Here is a 23,013-nt window from a genome sequence, read left to right on the forward strand (position 1 = left end):
TGGCCTCTTTGTTATATTTCAGGAAGAGAGTATGATCTGAGTTGCTTTGCTTGTATCCGATAGATTTCATAAACTTCGTGAACCTTCCAAACCACGCCCTCGAGGACTGCTTCAAACCATATAGAGATTTCTTCAATTTACATACTTGTTTGCATCCTTTGTTTTGCATAATGCATCCAGGAGGTAATTCCATATATACTTCTTCTTGGAGATCTCCGTGCAAAAATGCATTTTTTACATTGAACTGATATAAGGGCCAATCAAGATTCACAGCCAGAGATAGAAGAATCCGAACGGTGTTGATTTTGGCCACTGGTGCGAATGTCTCCATATAATCGATCCCGTAGGTTTGAGTATATCCTTTGGCGACAAGCCTTGCTTTGAACCTTTCAATGGTGTCATCGGCTTTATATTTAATGGTAAATACCCACCTGCATCCAACTGGTGTCTTTCCTATAGGTAGGTCAACCACTTCCCATGTTGAATTCTTTTGAAGGGACCTCATTTCTTCATTCATGGCTTCTTTCCATTTAGGATCTTTCAAGGCTTCCTGCACACTATTAGGAATAGATATAGCAGATAATTGATTCACAAATACTTCATTTGCCTTTGACAATCTATGATAAGACACAAAATTATGCATGGGATACTGAGATTTAGAGGTGAGAAGAGGTTCATAATTGACTCTAGGTTTTCCTCTCGTGGTTCGATGAGGTAGCACTCTTAGTTGAGTTTCGGAACTTACCTGAGGTTCAGACATGGACTCAGACTCAGAAGGCAATTGATCCATTGGTACATTATGAAGGGGGGAAGATGGCTGTTGAGACTCTGGTTGCATCACTTCCATCTGGTCTTGTCTTTCTCCATCCTGTGAATCATGTTGATTTGTATCATTTTGATGTCCACAGCTGTAATCAGAATATTGACCACTTGTAGTATCCAAGATATCCAACTGATGATAAAGATTCTTCAATTCAATCATGTTCTCCCCCTGTATTGAAGACTCGGGAGTAGAATAATATATATTTTCTTCGTGAAATACCACATCAAGAGTGACATACAATTTTCGAGAGGGAGGATGATAACAACGATAACCTTTCTGATGTTGAGCATAACCAACAAAAACACACTTGAGAGCTCGGGGTTCCAATTTATGTCTCAATGACTTATGGAGGTGAACAAAGGCTACACACCCAAAAACTTTAGGTGGCAGATTCGGCACAGTAGGTGAACTTATGGTTTTATGAAGAACACTCAAGGGAGTCTTAAATTGTAACACACTCGAGGGTATTCGATTGATAAGCTAAGCTGCAGTTGTGATAGCTTCACCCCAGTAACTGGCCGACATATGAGCTTCAAACAAGGAAGCTCGAACAACCTCAAGAAGGTGGCGGTTCTTTCGCTCTGCAACCCCATTTTGCTGAGGGGTGTACGGACAAGTAGTTTGATGAGTAATACCATGATCATCTAGATATTCTTTGAAAATTTGATTCACAAATTCTCCACCATTGTCACTTCGAAGAGTTCGTATTGCAAAATGATACTGAGTGACTATCATTCTGTGAAATTGTTTGAACAACGAACCAACTTCACTTTTTGACTTCATTAAACAAATCCAAGTCATACGGGTGTGATCATCAATAAAAGAAACAAACCATCGCTTATCACTAAGAGTGGCTATTTTTGCTAGACCCCACACATCAGAGTGAATAATCATAAACGGTGCTGAGCTCCTATTCATGCTTATTTGGAATGGAACGCGATGACTTTTCGCCAATTCACATACATCACACTTAAAATCTGAAATAGATAGTTTTGAAAAAAGTGTAGGAAACAATTTCTTTAAATAACCAAAGGATGAATGACCCAACCGTTTATGCCATAACCAAATGTCAGAATCTGCAGATTTATTCTTCATGGAGAACGCTTGGGCTAACTGATCAAAACTTTCTGGTTGCAGATCAAGGTAATAGAGTTTCCCCCTTCTAGTACCATACCCAATTGTCTTCTGAGTTCGAATGTCCTGAAAAACACAAAGGTTAGGCCAAAAAACCACAATACAATGCAGAGTACGAGTTATTTGAGCAACTGATAATAGATTATGATTGAGGGTTGGAACAACTAATACAGAATCAAGACTCAGATTTTCAGTGAGAGTGATAGAACCTTCTCCAATAACGTGAGATGGAGTACCATTTGCTGTAGATACAATATGTTGTTCAGATGGTTTCATACTTTTAACATGATGATTGTCAAAGGTCATATGATCAGTAGCGCCAGAATCAATTATCCATTCACTATTTCTACTAGGAGTGGAAGTATTAAGAACCTTACCAGATGTAGCGATTAAGACTGATGCATCCTCAGTTGTGTGAGAGGTGGAAGGCTCTGCTACTACAATGGAAGCATGATTATTTGATTTGGAGTTCCGTTTGCGAGGCGCTTTTGTAGGATCCCACCATTCTAGATACCCGATAAGTTCATAACATCGTTCCTTTGTATGCCTAGTCTCCCCACAGTGAGTACAAATGCGCTCTGGTTTGGTTGTTCCAACCTCATAGCTACGATTCTGAGATCCTGATGTTCGATTTTGATAACTGTTAGGACCAGTTGGTCGAACTGTTTTAGGCTTAGCTCGACGTGCTACCATCGCAGATGTCTCAACACGGTCAACTTCACTATTTAAAGTGGTTCTACGAACAGAGTCATGACGTACATAAGCATAGGCTTCTTCAAGATCCAATATCGGGTCTTTTCTGAGAATTTCGCCACGGACTTGTTCGAATTCTGCATCCAATCCGTTTAAGAAAATATGAACACGCAATCTTTCAACGGATTTCCTATAAGCGATAACATCATCAGGATCTTTCATTATAGTCCTGTCACGATGATTGAGTTCTTGAAAGATTTCCACCAGATCACCATAATATGTTGATAAAAGATGACCAGTCTGTTTGGTGGAGAAAGCTCTCTGATTTAATGAAAATAATTGTGATTCATCTGACTCATCATAGAAAGCCTTTTTCCAAAGCACTCCATATTTTGCGTGCGGTACGCAGCCGAATATAGCGCTTCATAATATCTGGTGACATAGAGGTTAACAACCACCCCTTGACTTTTTGATTTTCAGCATACCATTTCGCATAGGAGGTATCCGTTTCATGTAGGAATGGTGTTTTCCCCATAATATATTCGAGTTTTTCTCGTCCCGCAATTTGCATCTCCATGATCTGGGACCATACATCATAGTTGACTTCGGTAAGAGTGACACTGGTTTTAAATACAGAGTTTTCAGATTGCACATGAATAATCGGTGCTAATTCCTTCGACATGATGAAAAGAAGGTCCGTAGAGTGATTTGGTCTGGTCTGGTCTGGTTCGCTTTTAAAAAATATTGGTCCGGTCCGGTCCGTAAACTGATTCAGTATGGTCCGGTTCGCTTTCAAAAAATCTACCTGGTTCGGTCCGGTCCGGTCCGGTCCGTAAACTGCTTTGGACTGGTCCGGTTCGCTTAGCTGGGCTGATGGTCCGTCCACTCGGCAAAAAATTAAATTAACAGACCTAAGTTCAAAAAAATGAAATTTTTTTTACTGTACCTCTTCTTCTTCGTCGAGACGACGAAATTTCGTCTCAACAGTGGTCTCTTCCCCTTCGCCGGCGTCAGCTGGGCTGACGATTTTCTGGAAGACCGTCGTCGGTGAAGGTCTGCTGAGGTCCGAGCAGTGGCTCGGCTACGATCGTCGACGGCCTGCAGAACGTCCGAACAGTTCTGTTTCGCGGCAAGTCATTGGTCGGCGAAGCTTTCTGATGGAAGGCCGAGCAGTGGCTCGGATACAGTCGTCGGAGGCCTGCGGAACATCTTGACGAAGCTTTCTGGTAGAAGATCGGCGGCGGTGGCCTGCGGAGCTTCCGAACAACTCTGTTTTGCGGCGAAACAGAGTTTAGATTACGGTTCTTCTACTACGACTACGGAACAGAGCTTTGCTCTGCTCTTCGGCGACGAGAAGGAGAAGGAGATGATCTCCTGCTCTGATACCAACTCAAAAATAATAATTCACATTCAATTGTGATTTCTCATTCACATCGTCGGCTTAAATAGCCGTTTTAGAGAATATACATGGAAGACTTATGAGTGATTAACGGGATTACATAATCACCGGATTTACAGAATATTTACATGATTTCTCTTTAAGGAAATAAATCTTAAAGTAAATCTTAACAGATCACTGGTCAGATGATGTTCATCAAATGCCTCTACTTCATCCTTTGTGTGTTTGGCTTCTTTGGCTAAACCATTCTAATGATTCATGAAATGAAATCTTCCAACTACTATTCATGATTCATGCAATCTAGTTTATCAACCTTCAATTATCTTTTCTCATGCACTTGATTGTTCGTTTGTCTAAGTGAATGATTTTGAAATGAGAGTTTTCTCTCCTATCAATTGATCGACTATCAAGCAATCAATCAGCCTTTATATTTTGGTTTTCTTCTTCTTCTTCACTGTTCGTCTTTCATTGGGCTAATCATTTGGTCACTACAACAAATTCCCAAAGAGTTCCCTTTCTTCTCACTTGGATGAGTGACTTTATTTCATCCAATTACATTAGCTTTCCTTGCTTACTGTGGTGATACTCTCTTGTCCAATCGGATAGTACCGCTAGGCCCTTCAAACGATTTTTTTTGGCATAGTTTCTTGCTTTCCCTTTTTGTATGGACCATTCAATCAATCCATGCTGGTTCAAACATTGTTCTATGAAAAGTTTTCTTTTGGGCCTTTTTAGAGGTACAAGCACACCTCAGTGCAAATCATAAATAGTTTGTGTTTTTTGTCATCAAAATTATATCATTGGGGATCTTGAAACCAATAGAATAGTCTACCCAAATGACCGAATGATCAAAGCACATTAAGACATGATGAAGAGGATGCTACGATAAAGGTTGACCGTCTAAACTAGTGTTTGATCGATTGGAGAGAGAAAATCTTGTATCAAGGTCCATTTGTTTTGCCTACCCGATGACCCATCCAATAAAGACCAAAAAGAAATCATGCAACACCAAGGAAGACTGTCTAATTGAACCTAATTTGTTCGAATGACGGGAGAGAAAAGGCGTCGTAAGTACCTATTCTTCTAGTTGTACGAGGGCATTGAGAAAATTAGAAAGTGCAAGATATGAAGATCATTCAATTAGATCTTAGCAAACCGACCGACATTCTCTAAGAAAAAGTTTCGAAAATGCTTCAAAGATTTGATTCGACCAATATAGGTCACGATAATTTATAAGTGACTTATCAGTGTGATTAGTAGCTCAAATCATGAATTAGCATTATTTTTTTAAGTTTTTTTTATTGATTTGACTAAATTTGGTAATATGACATTGTAATTTTGTGGGAGAAACAAGACTCATATGGGTAGTTTTTAGACCATTTAGTCTTGTCCATTTAAAAGTTTTCATGCCCTACACTAAAAACCATTGATTGTTATAACAAAAAAGAAGTATTCTCACACTCCTCACATTGTAAACCAATATGAGATTTATCAAAGAGCCAAAACCAGGTGTACTTAAAAAAACTAAGTATTTGTACCTTATAATTTGAAATCTTAAGTATATACTAATATTTTTCATGTTGAACTTTGCCTAAGCTTATTTTAAAATTATTGGTGAATTATGTTCTAAGAATTTGGCCGTGAGTTTATCATAATAAGCTCTAAGTAGGGGGTAATACAATAGCTTCTCTAACTCTGATTCAAAATGTTTTTAAAAAAAATTCTATTAATCTTATATTTTGAAATCATTTATCTAAATTAAATCGAGTTGCTAATTTTGGTGGGAGAATTAATTAAGGATAAGATCTTTATTTGTTCTTTTCATTATAGTATCTGCCGGATTAAAAAGGTTTTGTGCTTAATTGAAAAACAAGTAATCTTTGTTGTGTTACAAACCAATCAGGTATTGGATAAGTTGATTGGTAGCTATTGTTGAAAATCGTTTTTGAGGGTGTTAGTGTTTGTACCTAATAGATGGTCACAACAAGTGCCAATTATTAGGGAGGTGCTATAATTGGATATTTGAGGTCTACTGCTATAGATGCTATTTGGTATATAAACATAGTGATTTAGCTGTTAGGTAGAAACACCTTCGGAGTGGATTAATAATTTGAGATAGTGTCACGTTATGATCCACTATAAAAATAAAATACTGGTGTATTTGTCATGGATTGCCTTGATAGTTGTTTGTATTGATTTAGTTTAAAAAATAGTCACAGTTTGTGATAGTTCTAACATGGACCTCTATAAATCTTAGTGTATTGATTGTGGTTGTGAAGTTTGATTTAAATTTAATATTTGTCATTGAATATTTAATAGTTGTGTATCAAGTAAGAGAATAAATTGAAAATTCGTCATTAGACTTGATTAACCTTTTCACTTCCCCTCTGAGGTTGTCCTTGGAGACCATATAAAGCCAATATACATAATTGCTACTTAGAGACTTATCTTTACTATTTTTCAAGGATAAAGTAAAAACATAGTGTTGGTTTTACCATAGGACGAATATGCTTATACAATACCTACCACACTGCCATGAAGCATTCCCCTTTGAAGTTCTCTATGGCCACCATCCTTCAATACTAGTTCATGAACTTAGCCAACATGTGTGAATGATTTAAAAGAGTCTTTACTTGCCCTAAGATGAAGGTTCGAAATGAACCAATTGAATTGGGAATAGAAACAAATCTGATTGTAATATAATAAGAAGCACAAAAAGCACCAACCCTTTCATCAACCAACTCGCCCCCCCCCCCCTTGACTTTTTTGGCTTTTGTACAATAGGTTGGTCAAGTTACATCTTTATATTCATCCAATCTTCTATGAAACCTTGTGTGGGAGATCAACATGTTATTGTTGGTCAAGTTACATCTTTATATTCATCCAATCTTCTATGAAGCCTTGTGTGGGAGATCAACATGTTATTGTTTCCATTTTGTCTGACCTTGAGGATAACAATCTCTCGACGCAACCCCTCATCGATTTAAGGAAGAGTTGTTTCACCAATGTTTTAAGGGCACTTCTTTGCTAAAATTCTTGTTCAAAGGGTTCATGCTTGACTAGAAAATTCTACGTGGGAGGTAGAGGATAAGTGGTTTTCTAATTTTAAAAGATAGTGGATTTTTGTATATTAAACCTGTGAATTGACTATTACCAGGCCAGATATCTCCTATTTGGTCCATGTATTAAGTAGATTCATGCACACATCATGCAAAACCACAAATGAAAGTTACCTTGTGTGTGTTGCGTTATTTGAAAATTGGACCAAGACAACATTTGTTTTTCCCTTGTTGAAACAATTTATCTAAATTTATATTTGTGAGTTTTTTTTTTATTGGGACTGGGCTAGCCAATATCTCTGGTAGATGCTATATTTGCAGCTCAGGAATTATTTTATACCTTTAATTGCTCTTAAATGAACTCCTAGTTGGTATTTATTCTTAAATTTTATATTACAAAATATTATTAAAATATGATATAATAGAAGATGATATATTTGAATAAGTTTGATCTATGTAGTGCAAAATAGCTATCTCAACAACGACCATCTCAAGATTAAACGGCTGAGATAACTGTTCATATTTGGAAATCAGACGATGTCATTATTGTTCTACATAATTCACTGTTGACTAAAACGATATGGACTGAGAATACGCAAATCCTCTTAAATGGTGAATAATGATGTACACCATCCTACACCATTTTCTAACAAACATATATCTAAAGCACTTGACGAATCTTCACTCCCAAGTTGTTTACTATCCAAGAAGCTTGGATTCAAAGAAAAGCATGGAGGCCTACCCACCCATCGTGTCACACTTCAATACCTAAAGAATTCGCAAAGCTTCATCGTATGATTACCAAGGAAGACTAAAAACACAGGCCATTTTCAAAAGAGAATTTTTAAACCATTAGCCACCTCTCTCAAGCAATCCCAAGATTACCAAACAAATGAATTTAAAATTCTCCAAAGGCCGAGTCCTTGTTTGATTTCTGTTAGTAAACTATACTGAGTAGCAAACGTTTCTAAATCTGAGAGAAACGAAGCTCGCAGATTTATGTATGAACAAATGGCATCAAATGTCCGAGGTTGTGGACTCGCTCTTGGTGTCCATTTGAGAAGAAGAAGCTGCTCTTCCAATCTCCACGGTTGGTGCGGCTTCCAGGAGTCTCACGGGAGGCGGAGGTTCTTGCACTAGTTTCAGTCTCTCCGTGTACTCCTGCATTTCCCTCTTGTACCTCTCCTTGTCTTTCAGCCCACAATCCTGATATATCTGCGAGGAATTATAATAGAGAATGTAAGGGTAAATAACCGGTGAAAACAGAACATTGACATTGACTCTCCCCCAGCAAGTTTCTACCCCCTCACCGTCCTCTCTTCCTCCGTCAGCTTGTTCCATGACGCGCCGATCATTTTACTGAATTCACGTTCTCGCTGCGGGTATAGTACTTTGAGCGTAGAATGTTTCTCTGCGAAGAAGAAGTTGTAGGCGCTCCGGTTGGGTTTCGGATGAGAGGGGTCCCAGCGCCTCCGCCCTCTCTTCCGTCGCCGGTGTAGACGAGTAGGAGAAGCGCCGGTTAGGAGCTGAGGGTTTTCCGAGGCGGATGGAGTTGATGGGTGGAACAGTACGCCGCGGAGGAGCTCTGCACCGATCTTCACAGTTACCAAGTACCCGTTATCGAATTTCGCATCGATAATTCCGACAACCGGGAAATTTAGTTGCCCTGAAATACGGACCAAAACAATTTAATTCGGTCGGAAAAACTGACTCGCCGAGTTTCAAAAAACGAGTCCGAGTCCGAGTCTGAGTCTGAGTCTGAGAGCCGACCAATATCGAGTGTGACTCACCTCCGATCTGTAGCCTTTTCCGCCTCTTGGGCTGCGGTGCCTGCTCTTCCACTCGCGTCTGCAATGCGTCAGGCGCAGACACTGACAAATCCGCGCTTGCTGGTTTGCATGCAGGGCTTTTCGCAGGCGCAGTCACTTCAAAGATCGACAAGTCAAGAAGGGAGAACAAGCCAAAAACGAAGGGGAATCAAAGAAGAGTTCAGACAACTAAAAGAGCAGAGAACAGAAAACCAGGGGCCAAAACCCAAAGGACAAAAGAGTGAAAAATGGAATCGGAAAGGGATGAAATTTTACCAGCGGGAGGAACTAAAGGGCCTTTTAATCCGAAATAGTGGACCTTCTCGTAGTGGTGAAGTAAGCTAATGTAATATTTTCTGAGAACGAAGGAGGCGCTCGTCGTCGTTGGTGGGAAGTTGAATGCTGCTATTACCTCCTTCCATTTCCTCTCTCCCACAACCTGCACATCGGAAAACAAGAACTTTTCGAGTCGGAGAAGGTGGAATAAGTGAACAAAGACATACCCTTCAAAAGGAAATCTATCAAGGTTGGAGAATAAGAATTGCTTGGTATAACCTTTTCCAGACCACCCCTTTTTGTAACTTCCAGGTATAGCAGATGCAGGTCTAGCTCTTTCCCCCCAATAACCGGAATCCTTCAAGATAATAAACAGGACAGCTTATCAAACAAAACACAGAAGACAAGGGAAGCCCTTTGAGCACAGGTAGTGGAAGATTGGAGTAAATTCTTGTTTCTATCGAAAATTTATTTCGTTGATAGAAATAAATACGGAACATACATAAAGATATGTTCTTTCCGAAACTGAAATGCATAAGAAATCCCAAGTATCAATACATAACAGTTCCCAAAACAAAAACCTAAGGGACGAGGGGGGAGGTAAACGATAAGCCAGAAGAGAATGTTGGTTTTCATGTTCCAGACATCATCCCGAAGAGCGCATTTTTAAATCCCTCCTCCAATATAAAATACAAAAAGATAGAGAGAAAATGCACCCAACAAAGAAAAAGAGTAAAAGCCAAAAACATACATGAATCTGGTGCCCATCGCAGAATGGAACCGCCGGAGAGTATCCATGAAAAGCCCAGGATTCCTGACCACCTCTTCATGCGTTGCCACCGGCGCAGGATACTCCATACCCTGCGTACTTTCCGGCGCCATTCCAACCCAAAACCACGAAATCGGAAATACCTCGAAAACCCGAATCAAAGAATCAGGTACATATTTATAAACCAAAAGATCAGATAGAATCGAGCGGCTGCGAGTCCAATGGTTAAATACGGGGGATCGAGGCGGAGCATAGACGCGTGGCACGTAACGGCTATATAAAATTAACTTTATTTAATTTATTTTAATCCCTGAGCAATGAAGAAGGTTTGAAGGTGTTATTTAACCATTCGGCGCAGTAATAATGACGCTTCTGAGTTGCAGAGAGAGGCGAGAGCGAAAGGGAGAGAGGAGAGGGAGCTAGGAAGATCAGAATGTCGGCGACTCGGCAGGCAGCGATCTTTCTTCTGAGTTTCTACGCTTCCGCGACTGTGATTGCGGTCGCATCTCGAAGTATCAAGGCCGTGTCTTCTATTAAGCGGCCAGGATCCCGTACCTTTTTGGGGACGGGATAGGAACACGTGAGATCACGAGCAGGGTTTGGCGTGGAGAGGTGAAATGCCTGAAATGGCCGGGTGGGTCGGTGGCTGAGGGGGGCGCGTGGCGGAGCGGAGTCGGGTGGGTGGAAGCAGTTGTCGAGGTTTGGAAAGATGGGAACCCTCGATTGGGCGATTAATTGTCATTCGCTGCTTTTACGGCGCTTGTTGAGTCCTGGTTGCAGAACGGTTTTGAACTAATCCGATGAAGAGATCCGACGGGGTTCGGGATTTCCGACGGCGTAGAAACTCGATTTGGACATAACATGGGGAATTAAATAATACTTTTTATCTGATGGTCTTTTTGTATTTATTTAAATAAACAAAAAAGTGTACATATCATACATTATTTAAGGGTTTTATTTAAATAAATGTAAATTTGAAATAACACATGATCAAATATTTTTTAAATATTATATAAGATATAAAAAAAATATTATTCCATTTATGGCCATTTAAATTTAATTTTTGTTTCAAACATTTAATTTTTTTCCATAATTTTATTTTGTTTTTATCTTTTCTAATCTTGTTTAATTTGTCTCTTTTACCATTAATAGCAATTGATATAATATATTCATGGTAATTAACCAAAATTTACATACAGCAATGATTCTCAAAAACAAAAAACAAAATATATCCAAAAATAGATTTAAATTTATAATAATCAGATATTATTGGTTGAGAATCAGAAATCACTTTGACCGTGTTTGGCAGCCTGAGAATAAAAGAAAAAATTAAATATTTAACGGACTCCCCTCTTTCTCTGTGGACTATGGTGTGTCCACCTTTTTCTCCTCTGCGCGACCATCTTTCCCCGGACGATTATTCGTCGGTTTTGTAGGTACGTCTCTCTTTCTCTCTCTCCTCTATCCCTTGTCTGTGTTTTCTGTCGCTCAGACCGCAATTTTTCTCTCCCTTTGTGCGATCGTAATGGATACAGCTTGGTTGTGTGTAAGATCCCTCTGATATACCTCCATCATCTTCTGTTGGATTTTTCCCTCTTTCAAATGCTTTAGACGACCCCATGAAATTAACTTCTCTTTCTTCAGCCAAAAGTATTCAGGCCCAATCCTTATAAGGGTCCAGTGTAGAGCAATCCATTATGTATGCAAAAGCCGGGAAATCCCGGTTAGCTGCCTTGTTTTTTTGTTCGTGGTCTTGAGAAAGAATCTACTTCTCTAGTTTATATAGAAAAAAGAACTCAATAGAGTTGAAATGCATCTTCTTCTAGGTGAATTGCATCGCGAAGGAATGCTATTTAACTGGATGGTTCTTCCTGCTGTATAATATGTAACTGCAAAGTTTATGAACCTTTGGCTTGGTGCCGATATATATGCTTGCATTCTTAAGAATGAGTTTGATCTATACGTTGATCTGGAGAAATTTTTGTGGCTTCCATCAAGCAGAGCAGCTATTCACCGAAATGGCATGGAGAACCGTTTCTTCATGGAATGATGCAATACTTTGGAGCTCAGAAATTGACGTGTGATGTTGGTTGATTCCTTAAAATGCATTCGGTTGCCTATGGGATGGGCACGTACTTAAGTGTGATGAATCATGTTGTGATTTTGATTATCTGTACCTTTTTGAGATTTGATTTACATTTAAAAAAATCTGGATTACTGTTTTGTTTTCTGTGAGTCAACTCTAAGCATGAGGTTTTACACAACTGCCGAAAGTGGTTTAAAGCATAGAAGCTGTTATGATTTTCTTTTCTCTTTCAATTTTATGAGTTCTGTGGCCAACCCATGCCACCATGTTTGTTGGCCAAAGCCTTTTTTTCAGAATTACAGTTTTTTGGGACATAATGCTTTCTGCATTTGCGCCTTTCAATTCAAAGATGTGAATGGCCAGCATTTGTGAGCTATCCGGCAGAACAGTTGGTTCGGATCGTGCTTAGGAGAACATTGGGAGAAAGCTTGAATCCTTGCAGAATCTGATCGGATGTTTGTCAAGGCTCATCATCTTCTAGTAGGGATCGTCACTTTTAGATGTAATAGTGATTGGGTAAAATATTGTTAATGGAAATGGTGGCAATAATGACAAAACAAATGTACTGTTCAAATAAAACTGCTATTAACAGCAATTTCTTATAGCATGTTCTCATTGTCAACAAAAGGCTTGATATCTTCTACTAAAATCAGATTCTGGATGCAGCTGAGTTGCTGAAGGATGGAATCAACTTAGTGACAGATGCAGGAAAAGCACTCATGAATTTGCTCTCATGTCCACTACTTTCTCCTTTAGAAAGGTAAATAGCTACCCTTAAAAAGTACTCTACTATAGTCATATTGTTATTGAATAATGGCCACATGACTTGCACAGACTTGAATTGGTATGTGGGACTATGAGTCCATACAACAATTCTTCGAGCCAAAGAAAGTCATCGAAATTCATAGAGGCTGTGGTGAATTGCTGTGCAGTCCTGAGATGAACCTATTATAGAAGACAAATTGTCTAAAGTTACACCCAGCTTGCTTTCTTCTTATGCCAGTGCAGATCTCCAGAATGTGCTTGAAGGCTGCCGGTTGACAGAAGTGATGGTGAAGCCAATATCTATTCTTTTATTTTGTGTTTGCTTAATTCACATAAATAGTGAGGGAAGCCAATATCTGCACAAATTGTTCCATAAACCTAGTGTGTCTCAACTAAACCAATTGAAGTGAGATTGCAGAGAGGGGAAGTGAAAGGGCTTGGAGCTGTTGCCAGCCATGGAGGCGGAAAATCACAGGATTGGTGTTCCGAAGAGGGAAGCCTGGAAGAGGAGATGGAGAGAGAGAGAGAGAGCAGTCAGGAAGAAGATATTAGGAAGGGGTGAGGAAAATTTAGATGAGATGTTGTCGACAACTGTAAACATGGCATTGTATAATTGGGTTGAGAGAAATTCTTGTGATTCATCTTCGAGCAGGATCGATCGGTGGCGCTATGTATTCGAGGCTGCTCCCAAGTCCAAACAAAGGTAATCACAGCCATGGATGGATTAGAAAACTACGACTAGGTAATGTATCGACGTGTCACGCCTCGATATCTAACTTGCAGGATACCAGGCATGACGAAGTCCCTGCGTCCTTGTAAAACTATTTTTTTTTTTTTCCCACCTCAACTTTGCTAATCTACAAACTGAGAACACTAGGAAACAACTATCAAAAATGAATTCTATTCCTCATCAACTAACCCAAGTCTCCTATGGGTGTTACTGCTGCCTCCTATTTCTCTAAAACAGAATGTGAAATGTCTCTTAAATTTTGATTTGAATAAGTGAGTCTTACTATCCATAGTAACACCTGAAATATAACACTTCTCTCACTCACGTTTCTTCCCAACACAAATTCAACATCCCACTTGACATTCCAAGTAAGGTCTACACCATCTTATTAGAAATATGACAAGATCCATATAATTCAGTTGAAACCCACTTATCCTGGGGTATTTTCAAATACAATTTTTTTTTTTTATATATATAAAAGCACACAAACCCATATATAAGGGTCTACATATTTAAGGTTGTCTTATAAAAGAAAGCCCACAAACCCGCACTCATAAGTCTCAATTCCAATAATAAGATATTTAGCCCAAAATTTGAAGGTTAATTAACCAAATATATAATAATATCTTAGAAGCATATAGTACATATGACAATTAGCTAAGACATCTATTCCTAATTAACAACTCATACCAAATGATAACAACATCCATCCTATTTTCCAACTCTCTTTGCACATATTAGCAAGTACAAAGATAAATCCTTGCTTGTCCACCTGATACAAAAATTACAAGGCCTATAGAGCTAAAATGAGATAATCCTGCATATCCATAAACAAAAATAGAAAAACATGCTTGCAATTATATTCATATATTTATTATCACTTTACTTGCTTCTTGTCCTTATGGAATAACTATTTTCTTACCCAATTATCAAACATTTTTCAATCAAATCGAAGGTGCTCACCCCCTTGCCCAAATATCAAAATTACATAACATATCAAATGATTTGTAATTGAAATAATTTCAACAATAAGATTCAACATCTAAACCTAATGATTCAACTCATAACCTAATACATAAATAATTGACTTAGCAACAACCAATTTGAAAGGTTTCAACCTTTGCTTAACTACTCATTTTGTTAAAATGTACCATAATCCAAAATGTCACATAACTTCTCTAGTAAGATTTATCATGTACCTTTGTAACTACTTTCCCAAAGTACATCATTGACAAGTTTAACAGTAGGAGTCTCGAAACGTACCAAGCTCCTTCCCAAATATCACATCACATTGGATGAGTCTTAAAACAATTTCATATGTAAGACCCGACATATTGTAATGCCAGTGTTGATTTCTAGGTTCTAAGAGAAGAGAAAAGAGGGAAGAAGAGAGGAGAAAAAGAGAGATAGCACAAACTCGTGGGGAGAGAAGGACAAAAAACCAAGGGAGAAAAATAGGAAGAAAAGAGAGATGTGTAAGGACAAATTTGAGCCAAGAGAAAAAGGTTTGAACACTCTACCCTACGTTTTAAGGTTACATTTATACTTGTGAGAAGGTGTTTATAATTATTACAATGCCCTTAGGATTACATCCTTAAAAAGTGAAAGACATAAAGAATACATATGCAAGCTTGTATTATTATAATTTTAAGTCATCTCTATAAAAGTTTTTATTTATCTTTTATGCTACCTTGTGTTTTATTTACCATCCATGCCACTCCTCCATGTGTTTGGCTTCTTTTAACACTCCCCTGCAAGTTGGTACATCAATATCGTAAAGCCCTAATTTTGTATATGTATCATGGAGAGTTGTTGATGGTACTATTTTGATGAAAATATTTGCATGTTGGTTCTTTGATGGAATGTAGTGCATGGTTATATCTCTAACTTCTTACTTCTCTCAGATAAAGTGGCAGTTGATTTTGAATGTTTGGTCCTTTCATGGAATACTAGATTTGTAGCTTTGTGAATTGCTACTTGATTAAGTTAGTGAAGTTGCATTGATTTTTACAAGAGAAACCCAATTCGGATAATAAAGATTTTAGATATATCATTTCACTTACTGCATGTGTCATGACTCGATATTCTACTTTTGTACTTCATCAGGCTACAACTATCTATTTTTTTACTCGGCAAAGTAACCAGATTGCCACCTATTGTCATACAATATCGGAAGTAATTTTCCATCATTACGTGATCATGCCCAGCCTACATCAACAAACCCTTCTATATTGATGTGTCCATGGTTTTTGTATAATAATCCTTATCCAAGAATTTTTTTAGATATCTCAGGATTCTTTCTAAGGCCTGCCAATGGGCTATTCAAGGGTGATGCTGATAAGAACTCTAATTGTGAGAGGTCTTTATCTTTTCTAAAAGTAAAAGGAAGAGTTACACACAAGAGGATCCATATCAGAATTTACTCTAGCATAGCCAAGACCAAGCCCAGTTGGAGATAACGAGCTCCTACTTTATGTGATGTTTAGGAGCTTCATTAAATTCCCTCAACTAGAGCACTTTGAGTCCTACTCAAGTAGGATCCTTCTCAGAATGTTACTTCTTCTTCCTAAAACAATCGGAACTCTAGAGACTACTTCATGGTTTTAGAATCTTGTTTGACATTCAAGCGAAGGACCTAAGCATGCCCTGAAGTGACCTCATACTTTTTTCATAAACATAAACAAGTTTAGTCCTAGGAAAGCAGCCAGAAAGGGCTCCAAGGACATTGATGAAAGCTAGTTGATTGCAGAGGTTTGTGATCATAAGATATACCATTATGTAGACAGTCCTTTTGAACTATTGTATGAGGTAAAGGATGACGAACAATTTGTTGCTTATACACACCTTAAAAAGTGGGCAAACTTGCATATGCTAGAGGTCATGCTTAGGAGCAAAGATTGAGAATGGAGTTGCGAACTCGTGTAGTACAGCCAATGTTTATGGGAAATACTAAAAATTGAATATTTTGGGAGGTTCATAGAATTGAGTACACAGATTTGCAATAATCTACTAGGACACAAATAAAAAACTAAACAAAGAAACTAAAACTTAAGATCTCACCACTTATATAACTTGCTCAGATACCAAGTTGAATTTTTAGAAGAGAAAAATATTTCACTAACTTGTTTATAACCAAGTATAATGAACCTCTATTTATAATAGAGGGAACAAGTATAGTCAAACTACAATTAAACTACCCATGTCCCAGTTACACTCAAAGTTAAACACTAAAAGGTAAGTTCTAACACAATTAAATCAGTGAACATAAATAGAAAACTAGCATAACTAAAAATCTTTTAAATTAAGGTTCTTCTATGAGACTTCTATTAGACTCCACCATATTAATTATAACTTTGTGAGACTTCTTACTGTGGGAGTCAAGTAAGACTCTTTCATACATGTTCTTCAAAATATTTTAAAGTATGAGTTTAAAATGTCCAAGTTGACATGAGTCAATTACTTGAGCCATAATCACATGAAGTATGGATTAATCCTAATCACATTACAATTCATATGCACAACTTTGTTTATGAATAAATAATGTTGTTTCCAACATATGCCAACTAAATTCAGTGGGTTGGAAACTACCATGATCTTTCTTTAACATGTGGCTAGTGATAATCTAATTCTTCTTAAGCCTATGGATTCAAAAGTGCTAGTTTATATATGAATTTGATTTTCAAAGAAATTCCAAATCTACATAAACTAGACAAAGATTAGTATATAAGGTTAAATGATAAAATTATCTTTGAGTCAATCCCCAAAAAAAAATCTAATAAGATTAATCTTCAAATTGACAAGAACATCAAATTATGAAGTCTTAATTACATAATTAATGTCCCACAAGCTATTTAGGTGATTTTCATGTAGTATATAGCTTGCCTCAGAGAATAAGCCCTTTGCTATGAAGATCAAGAGATCATGGGTACCAAAATTTGTTTGGGTCCTATCGTCTCAATTTTGGAAGACAAATTTAAGCTTCCCTTAAAAATCCAAATTTGTTTCACTATATTCAGCTTTGATATTCTAGCTGAACACTCAAATGCATAATGGCCAATGATTCCACATTTATAACAAGAATCATTATGCATAAGTGATATTGTGACCTTAGTCACATTTGTCCTTTGAGAGCAACTAAGTTTTATTTCTACTCTAATCTCATGGACCTTAACTCTAAGTTCCAATTTTATCACTCGATTTTTAATTTCATTAGAAGATTTTTTTCTCAAGGTTAAATTTTTTAAGGCATGGAAAAAGTCAAGGGCTCTTCTTTCAGCTATACATTTTTGGGTTTCTAGTATTTTATTTTCTTCTTGAAGTTTTAAAACTCGAGAGCAAACATTTTCAACTCAAGAATGTTTAAAGAATAGACTTCAAGTTTCTGGCATTTTGAGATGAGCCTTATGTTTTCTTCTCTAAGCTCCTTTAGCTTTGAAGATAAATCAATTTTCAATAAACGAATTTCCTTTTATAATTTAGAAAGTTGTCTCCTTAGCTTCTTGTTTTCTTTTTTCTCTTTTTCTAAGAGAGGACATGGATTCATCAAAATTTCTCATCAATTCTTCCTTGTCCAATTCCTCACCACTATCACTCTTTGATGTCTCATCTCGATCTAAGATGGTGTTTTTCATATAGACCTAAGTGCATACAAACATTAATTTCTATGTTTTTCACTAGAAGTATTGCACTAAGAATGTGAAGAGTAACATTCTTATAAAAATCATATTCTAATTTATCTCATTAATCCTTGGCTGATTGACAAGATAAGTAAGAATCAACTATTTCATCTTCTAAGGTATGGGATGATAAGTAAGAATGGCTGATAAATAAGAATGAGTTCCAAGGCCATAGCATTGCCATTTTATTTTGCATTATCTAAATCATCCCAATCACATACTTGTTTTGGAATACATCTTCCCTTTTTATTTTGGAATGGGATGAAGGGTCCATTCATGATTGTTTTCAATAATTCAAATTCAATGGATTAGAAGGAAAAATTCCATTCAAATTCTCCACCATCGGTATTGTGAAGTAATGAGCATGAGAGCTGACCCTCTTGGGACATAATCATTTGAAATCATTTATGAAAATCTAATAGATTTTGATTTCAAATATTGACTTGCTCTGATACCAATTGTCGGCCTAGGTGTCTTCTCAAAAGGGGGTAAATTGAGATTTTACAATTAAAAACTATTAGCATGCGTAGTTAATCATTCATTCGACTCGCGAAATTAACATGAATTGTAACATTAACACACCCACACAACCATAAAAAGGAACATAGAGATTTTTTATTATCAATGTTCCTCGAATAGTAGTCACCACACAAGAACCCTTGCTTGGAAAATTTTTACTATCTTGTTCAAATAGCTAGAAATTACAACTTAAAGAGCTCTCTTTAAAGCCAAGTGAGATCCAAGTCTTAGAATTGAAGCACAAATCAGAATGTGTAGGGAGATTGGTAGAAACTAAGATGCATATGAAGATTGAAGAAAGAATGAAAGTTTAGGCGATTTCAATTTTTTTTCTTCTAATGGGTAAAAATGAGGAAGCGAGGCTTCCAGAGTTTGGATATTCAATAATTGATCAAACCTATGTAGGTTGATCAATCAAGCCATATGTCAATGTCCTATTTTGGCACTTATGCATGATTTAGACTATACTAAGGGATTTTTAACTTTAAAAAGTATTAACCTTAAAATCCTTAGGCTCATTGAACGATCATTGCATTGATTAAAAAGTTTATATGCATTTTAGAAAATATGATTGATCAATGAATCGACCCCAAATGATTGATCATGTTTTTTAGACCTAGTTGTGCAAAAGTCAGTATGATCGATCATGTATAGGTGCATGATCGATCATGCTTTATGTACCATTCTAGCATACTTTTGTATGATCAAGTAATAGATAAGTATGATTGACCATGCTTTATAATTTCAAATGCATGGACTTAGTATAATCGATCGATCTAGTTGGTCGGTCGATCATGTCGTATATTTGTAACCTGACTATACATTGGATGGTCGATCATTGGCAAGTAATGATCGATCAATGGTCAATCATGCCAATCGCCAATATTCTTAAATGGTTTCTAAGCATGATTAAAAATATCTTAAGGTGGTTTAGCGAGTTATAAAAAATTTTAATGCATCAGTTAAACAAAATTTCAAAATATGCATGTCCTAAGGCTCCATTCAAGTAGATGTGTTCAATAATTAGAGATCGGTTGGCTATTAATTACAATGTAGAGAGTTTTTTAGACGTTCTAATGACACTTGGAATCTAATCTTCAATTCTTTGCTCTTGTTCTTCTCGTAAATTCTTCTTCTCAACAACAATTTTCAAAGTCGTTTTGCTTTGAGTCTTGACTTGGCAACTTGATGGATCAACTTTTTTGTCTTGAACTTGCCATAGACTATATAATGTTCATGGTGGAAAGAATGTATCCATTGGTATTTAAGGGTTTAGGGTTTTTTCAAAAAAAATTAGGGTTCTCGGTTTTGGGGTGATAGGGTTTAGGGTTTAAGGTTTGGGGCTTTTAGGGATTTTAAGGTCTAGGATTTGGGGCTTTTAGGAGTTTTAAGGTTTAGGGTTTAGGTTCTGGAATTAGGGTTTAAGGTTTAGGGTTAGGCTTTAGAGTTTGGGGTATGTAGTCCAGTTCAAACAAGGCTAAGTCGCCTACATTGACATCCATTAGCCAACGAAACCCGACCAACCCCATCACTGACGAGGTACAATTTTTAGTGACTGCGAAATCATATGGGGCTCTACCAGGGGTGTTCAATGAATTTGGACTTGATGTGTGTGTGTTTTTGCATTGTTTAGTGCATATGCAATGGAAAGTAGTTTGATTAATTTTGAAATATGTTAGAATGTTGTTGAAAATTTTTGAAGTGCTATGGAATGATTTTGCCATGTGGTGAGGAGATTCGGGAATTATAAATATCCACCACATGGTAATTTCTTTTTTGTGGTTTTGTTTCCGTAATGGGTAATGGTTGTCTGATAAAGTTTTTTCCATGAGGACCATATTGGATTTAGATTATAAATGGTTGTAAGAGAACACCAACTGCTTGATCATATGACATTTGGACCTTCGAAGAAGACAACAAAATACTTGATCTCTTGGTCGAGCAGGTCAATATAGGGAACAAGTTGCCCAATGGGGTTTGGAAGCATGAGGTATATATGGACTGTGTCAATAAGTTCAATCAAGACGCAATCAATAAAAAAATTATTGAGTAGCTCAAGAATGGAACAAGATCATGGAAGAAAACATACCAAACTGTAACGAGTTGTCTCAACACTAGTGGGTTCGATTGGGATGCAACCACACAACGAGTTACTGCATGTCATTCTGTATGACAAAACTACATAAAGGTCAGTAAATCATGATGTACTGTAAAAAAATTTGTATGTTTTCCGCATTACGTTTTGTATAACTCCATGAGTCAGATCCTATCCCGATGGACGAGCTCGAGGTTGTCGATGTAGTGACGGAAACTCCATTGCAATTCATCAGCGAAAATGTGTCGACAATTGAGCAATCTCAAAGAAATAATATGTCATCTTCAAGTCGTTGTAGAAGGAGAAGCGAATTGCCCACTGATGACAGTAGTAAGTTCATTGATGCAGTTAACAGTATCACTCAGGCATTGAATAATGTTATGAAGCCTGACGAGGAAAATTTTGAAAGAGATTGCGTCAATGCCCTTAGGGAAATCCCAGACCTGTGGGACGATATTAAATATAACGCTCCTGAATGGTTGGATAGACCAAGTAAGAAGGCCATGTTTACGGCGATGACATTTGAAGAACAGGTCAAATGGCTTAAATATTGTGCAAGAAAATATTTGTAATGCGTTTTAAGTACACTATCTTTTTTGGGAAGATTGTTATGCATTAATGATGATGTTTGAATTATGACGTTGCAAAACTTATCAGTATGGTTAATATTTTTATTTTATATGATTGTTGCAAATTATGTGGATGAATATGGTGGATGAGTATGTATGTGGTCAATTAAAGATTTTCATGGCTATGAATATGATTGTTGAGTAAGGATGAATAAGTTATGGTTGAAGATTGATATTTATTTTTGTTTATGACTTTTAGGAAGATTAAATTTACAGATTTCCATGGCTATTATGATAGACGAAGAAAAGGTTGCAACTTTTGTTGGATTGACATGTATTATTGTCGTCATAGGAAGATACTATCTATGCCATTGCGATAGACGTGTACCACATTTTTGTGGGATTAATGATGATTGTATCTTATTGCTTTTGAACATGTGTTATTTTTATGTACTAAACTTGTAATTTGATAATTTTAATATTAAAGGCACGAAGTCGTTATTAGAATAATCTTTCTTAGGGTATTAATGAACTTGTATATTTATTTATATATTATTTTATTAAAATTTATTACTATATTAAACTAGATATTTAAGTATGGTAAATAAAATATAGTTACAATATGCATTTAATCAATTAATTATTTTCAATTTTGTGGAAATATATTATTAATTGATACCACATAAAAAATCCATCTTCTGTTATTAATAAAATAATTAATTAATTATTTATTATATTTATTTTTTAATTATTGTATTATATTAGTGATCTAATAGTGGTAATTAAGATATTGTTAAATCAAGCATTCGATCAATTATTTTGATTTAATTAACCTATTTTTTATTTAATAAAATCAATGGTTTTAAATTTTAAAAAATATATTATTAATTAATAATACGTACAAATATATAGTGTGTTAAAGTTATGATTTGATCAATATTTCCTGTTTAATCATTCCTTTTTAGGTTAAAGTGTATTATATATTATTAATAAATTAATAGCTGAATTTATTACACTCGTTTCTGTTATTTATTTATTTTTTATAATTAATCGTGGGTGTATTTCATTACTGTACTAATGTATAATAAAATGTAATAATTAAATAATATAATATCTAATTCAATTAATTAGTATATTAATATATTTTAATTATATATTAAATTATTAATCATGCTTATTTTATAATATTTAATTCATTAATTAGTATATTAATATATTTTAATTATATATTAAATTAATTATTCATGTATTAATCATGGTTATTTTACCTAATTTGGGGTTTAGGTATTATGTTTTAATTAATTACACTGTTAGGTTTTAAGGAGCCCCCCGCCCCCGAAAATGGGTTCCAACGCTTTTTGCACGAGTCAGTTTTGGGGTGAATGCGATTTTTAGAAACGTAACCCGATCCCACCCCGCGCTGAATATATTTTAATTATATATTAAATTAATTATTTATGTATTAATCATGGTTATTTTACCTAATTTAGGGTTTAGGTATTATGTTTTAATTAATTACACTATTAGGTTTTCAAGCGGCCCCCCCCCCCCCCCCCCCCCCCGAAAATGGTTCCAACGCTTTTTGCACGAGTCAGTTTTGGGGTGAATGCGA

The 23,013-nt window shown here is 36.4% G+C and overlaps 1 protein-coding gene across 1 annotated transcript; it reads right to left on the minus strand.

Annotated features, from left to right (window-relative positions):
* Positions 1–7,960: 7,960 nt before the first annotated feature.
* On the minus strand, positions 7,961–10,363 carry LOC137938932 (high mobility group B protein 9-like). Its single transcript, XM_068784050.1, has 6 exons — positions 9,944–10,363; positions 9,472–9,550; positions 9,193–9,355; positions 8,899–9,033; positions 8,419–8,774; positions 7,961–8,323 (listed from the first exon to the last, which is right to left on the minus strand). Exons 1-6 carry the CDS (start codon positions 10,072–10,074, stop codon positions 8,126–8,128), a joined length of 1,062 nt encoding a protein of 353 aa, XP_068640151.1. The 5' UTR covers positions 10,075–10,363; the 3' UTR covers positions 7,961–8,125.
* Positions 10,364–23,013: the final 12,650 nt, after the last annotated feature.

Source organism: Aristolochia californica, unplaced genomic scaffold (genome assembly GCF_029961685.1).
Source record: "Aristolochia californica isolate CCGP_79_NKW_82.1479 unplaced genomic scaffold, dmAriCali1.0.hap1 SCAF_8, whole genome shotgun sequence".
Taxonomy (NCBI): domain Eukaryota; kingdom Viridiplantae; phylum Streptophyta; class Magnoliopsida; order Piperales; family Aristolochiaceae; genus Aristolochia; species Aristolochia californica.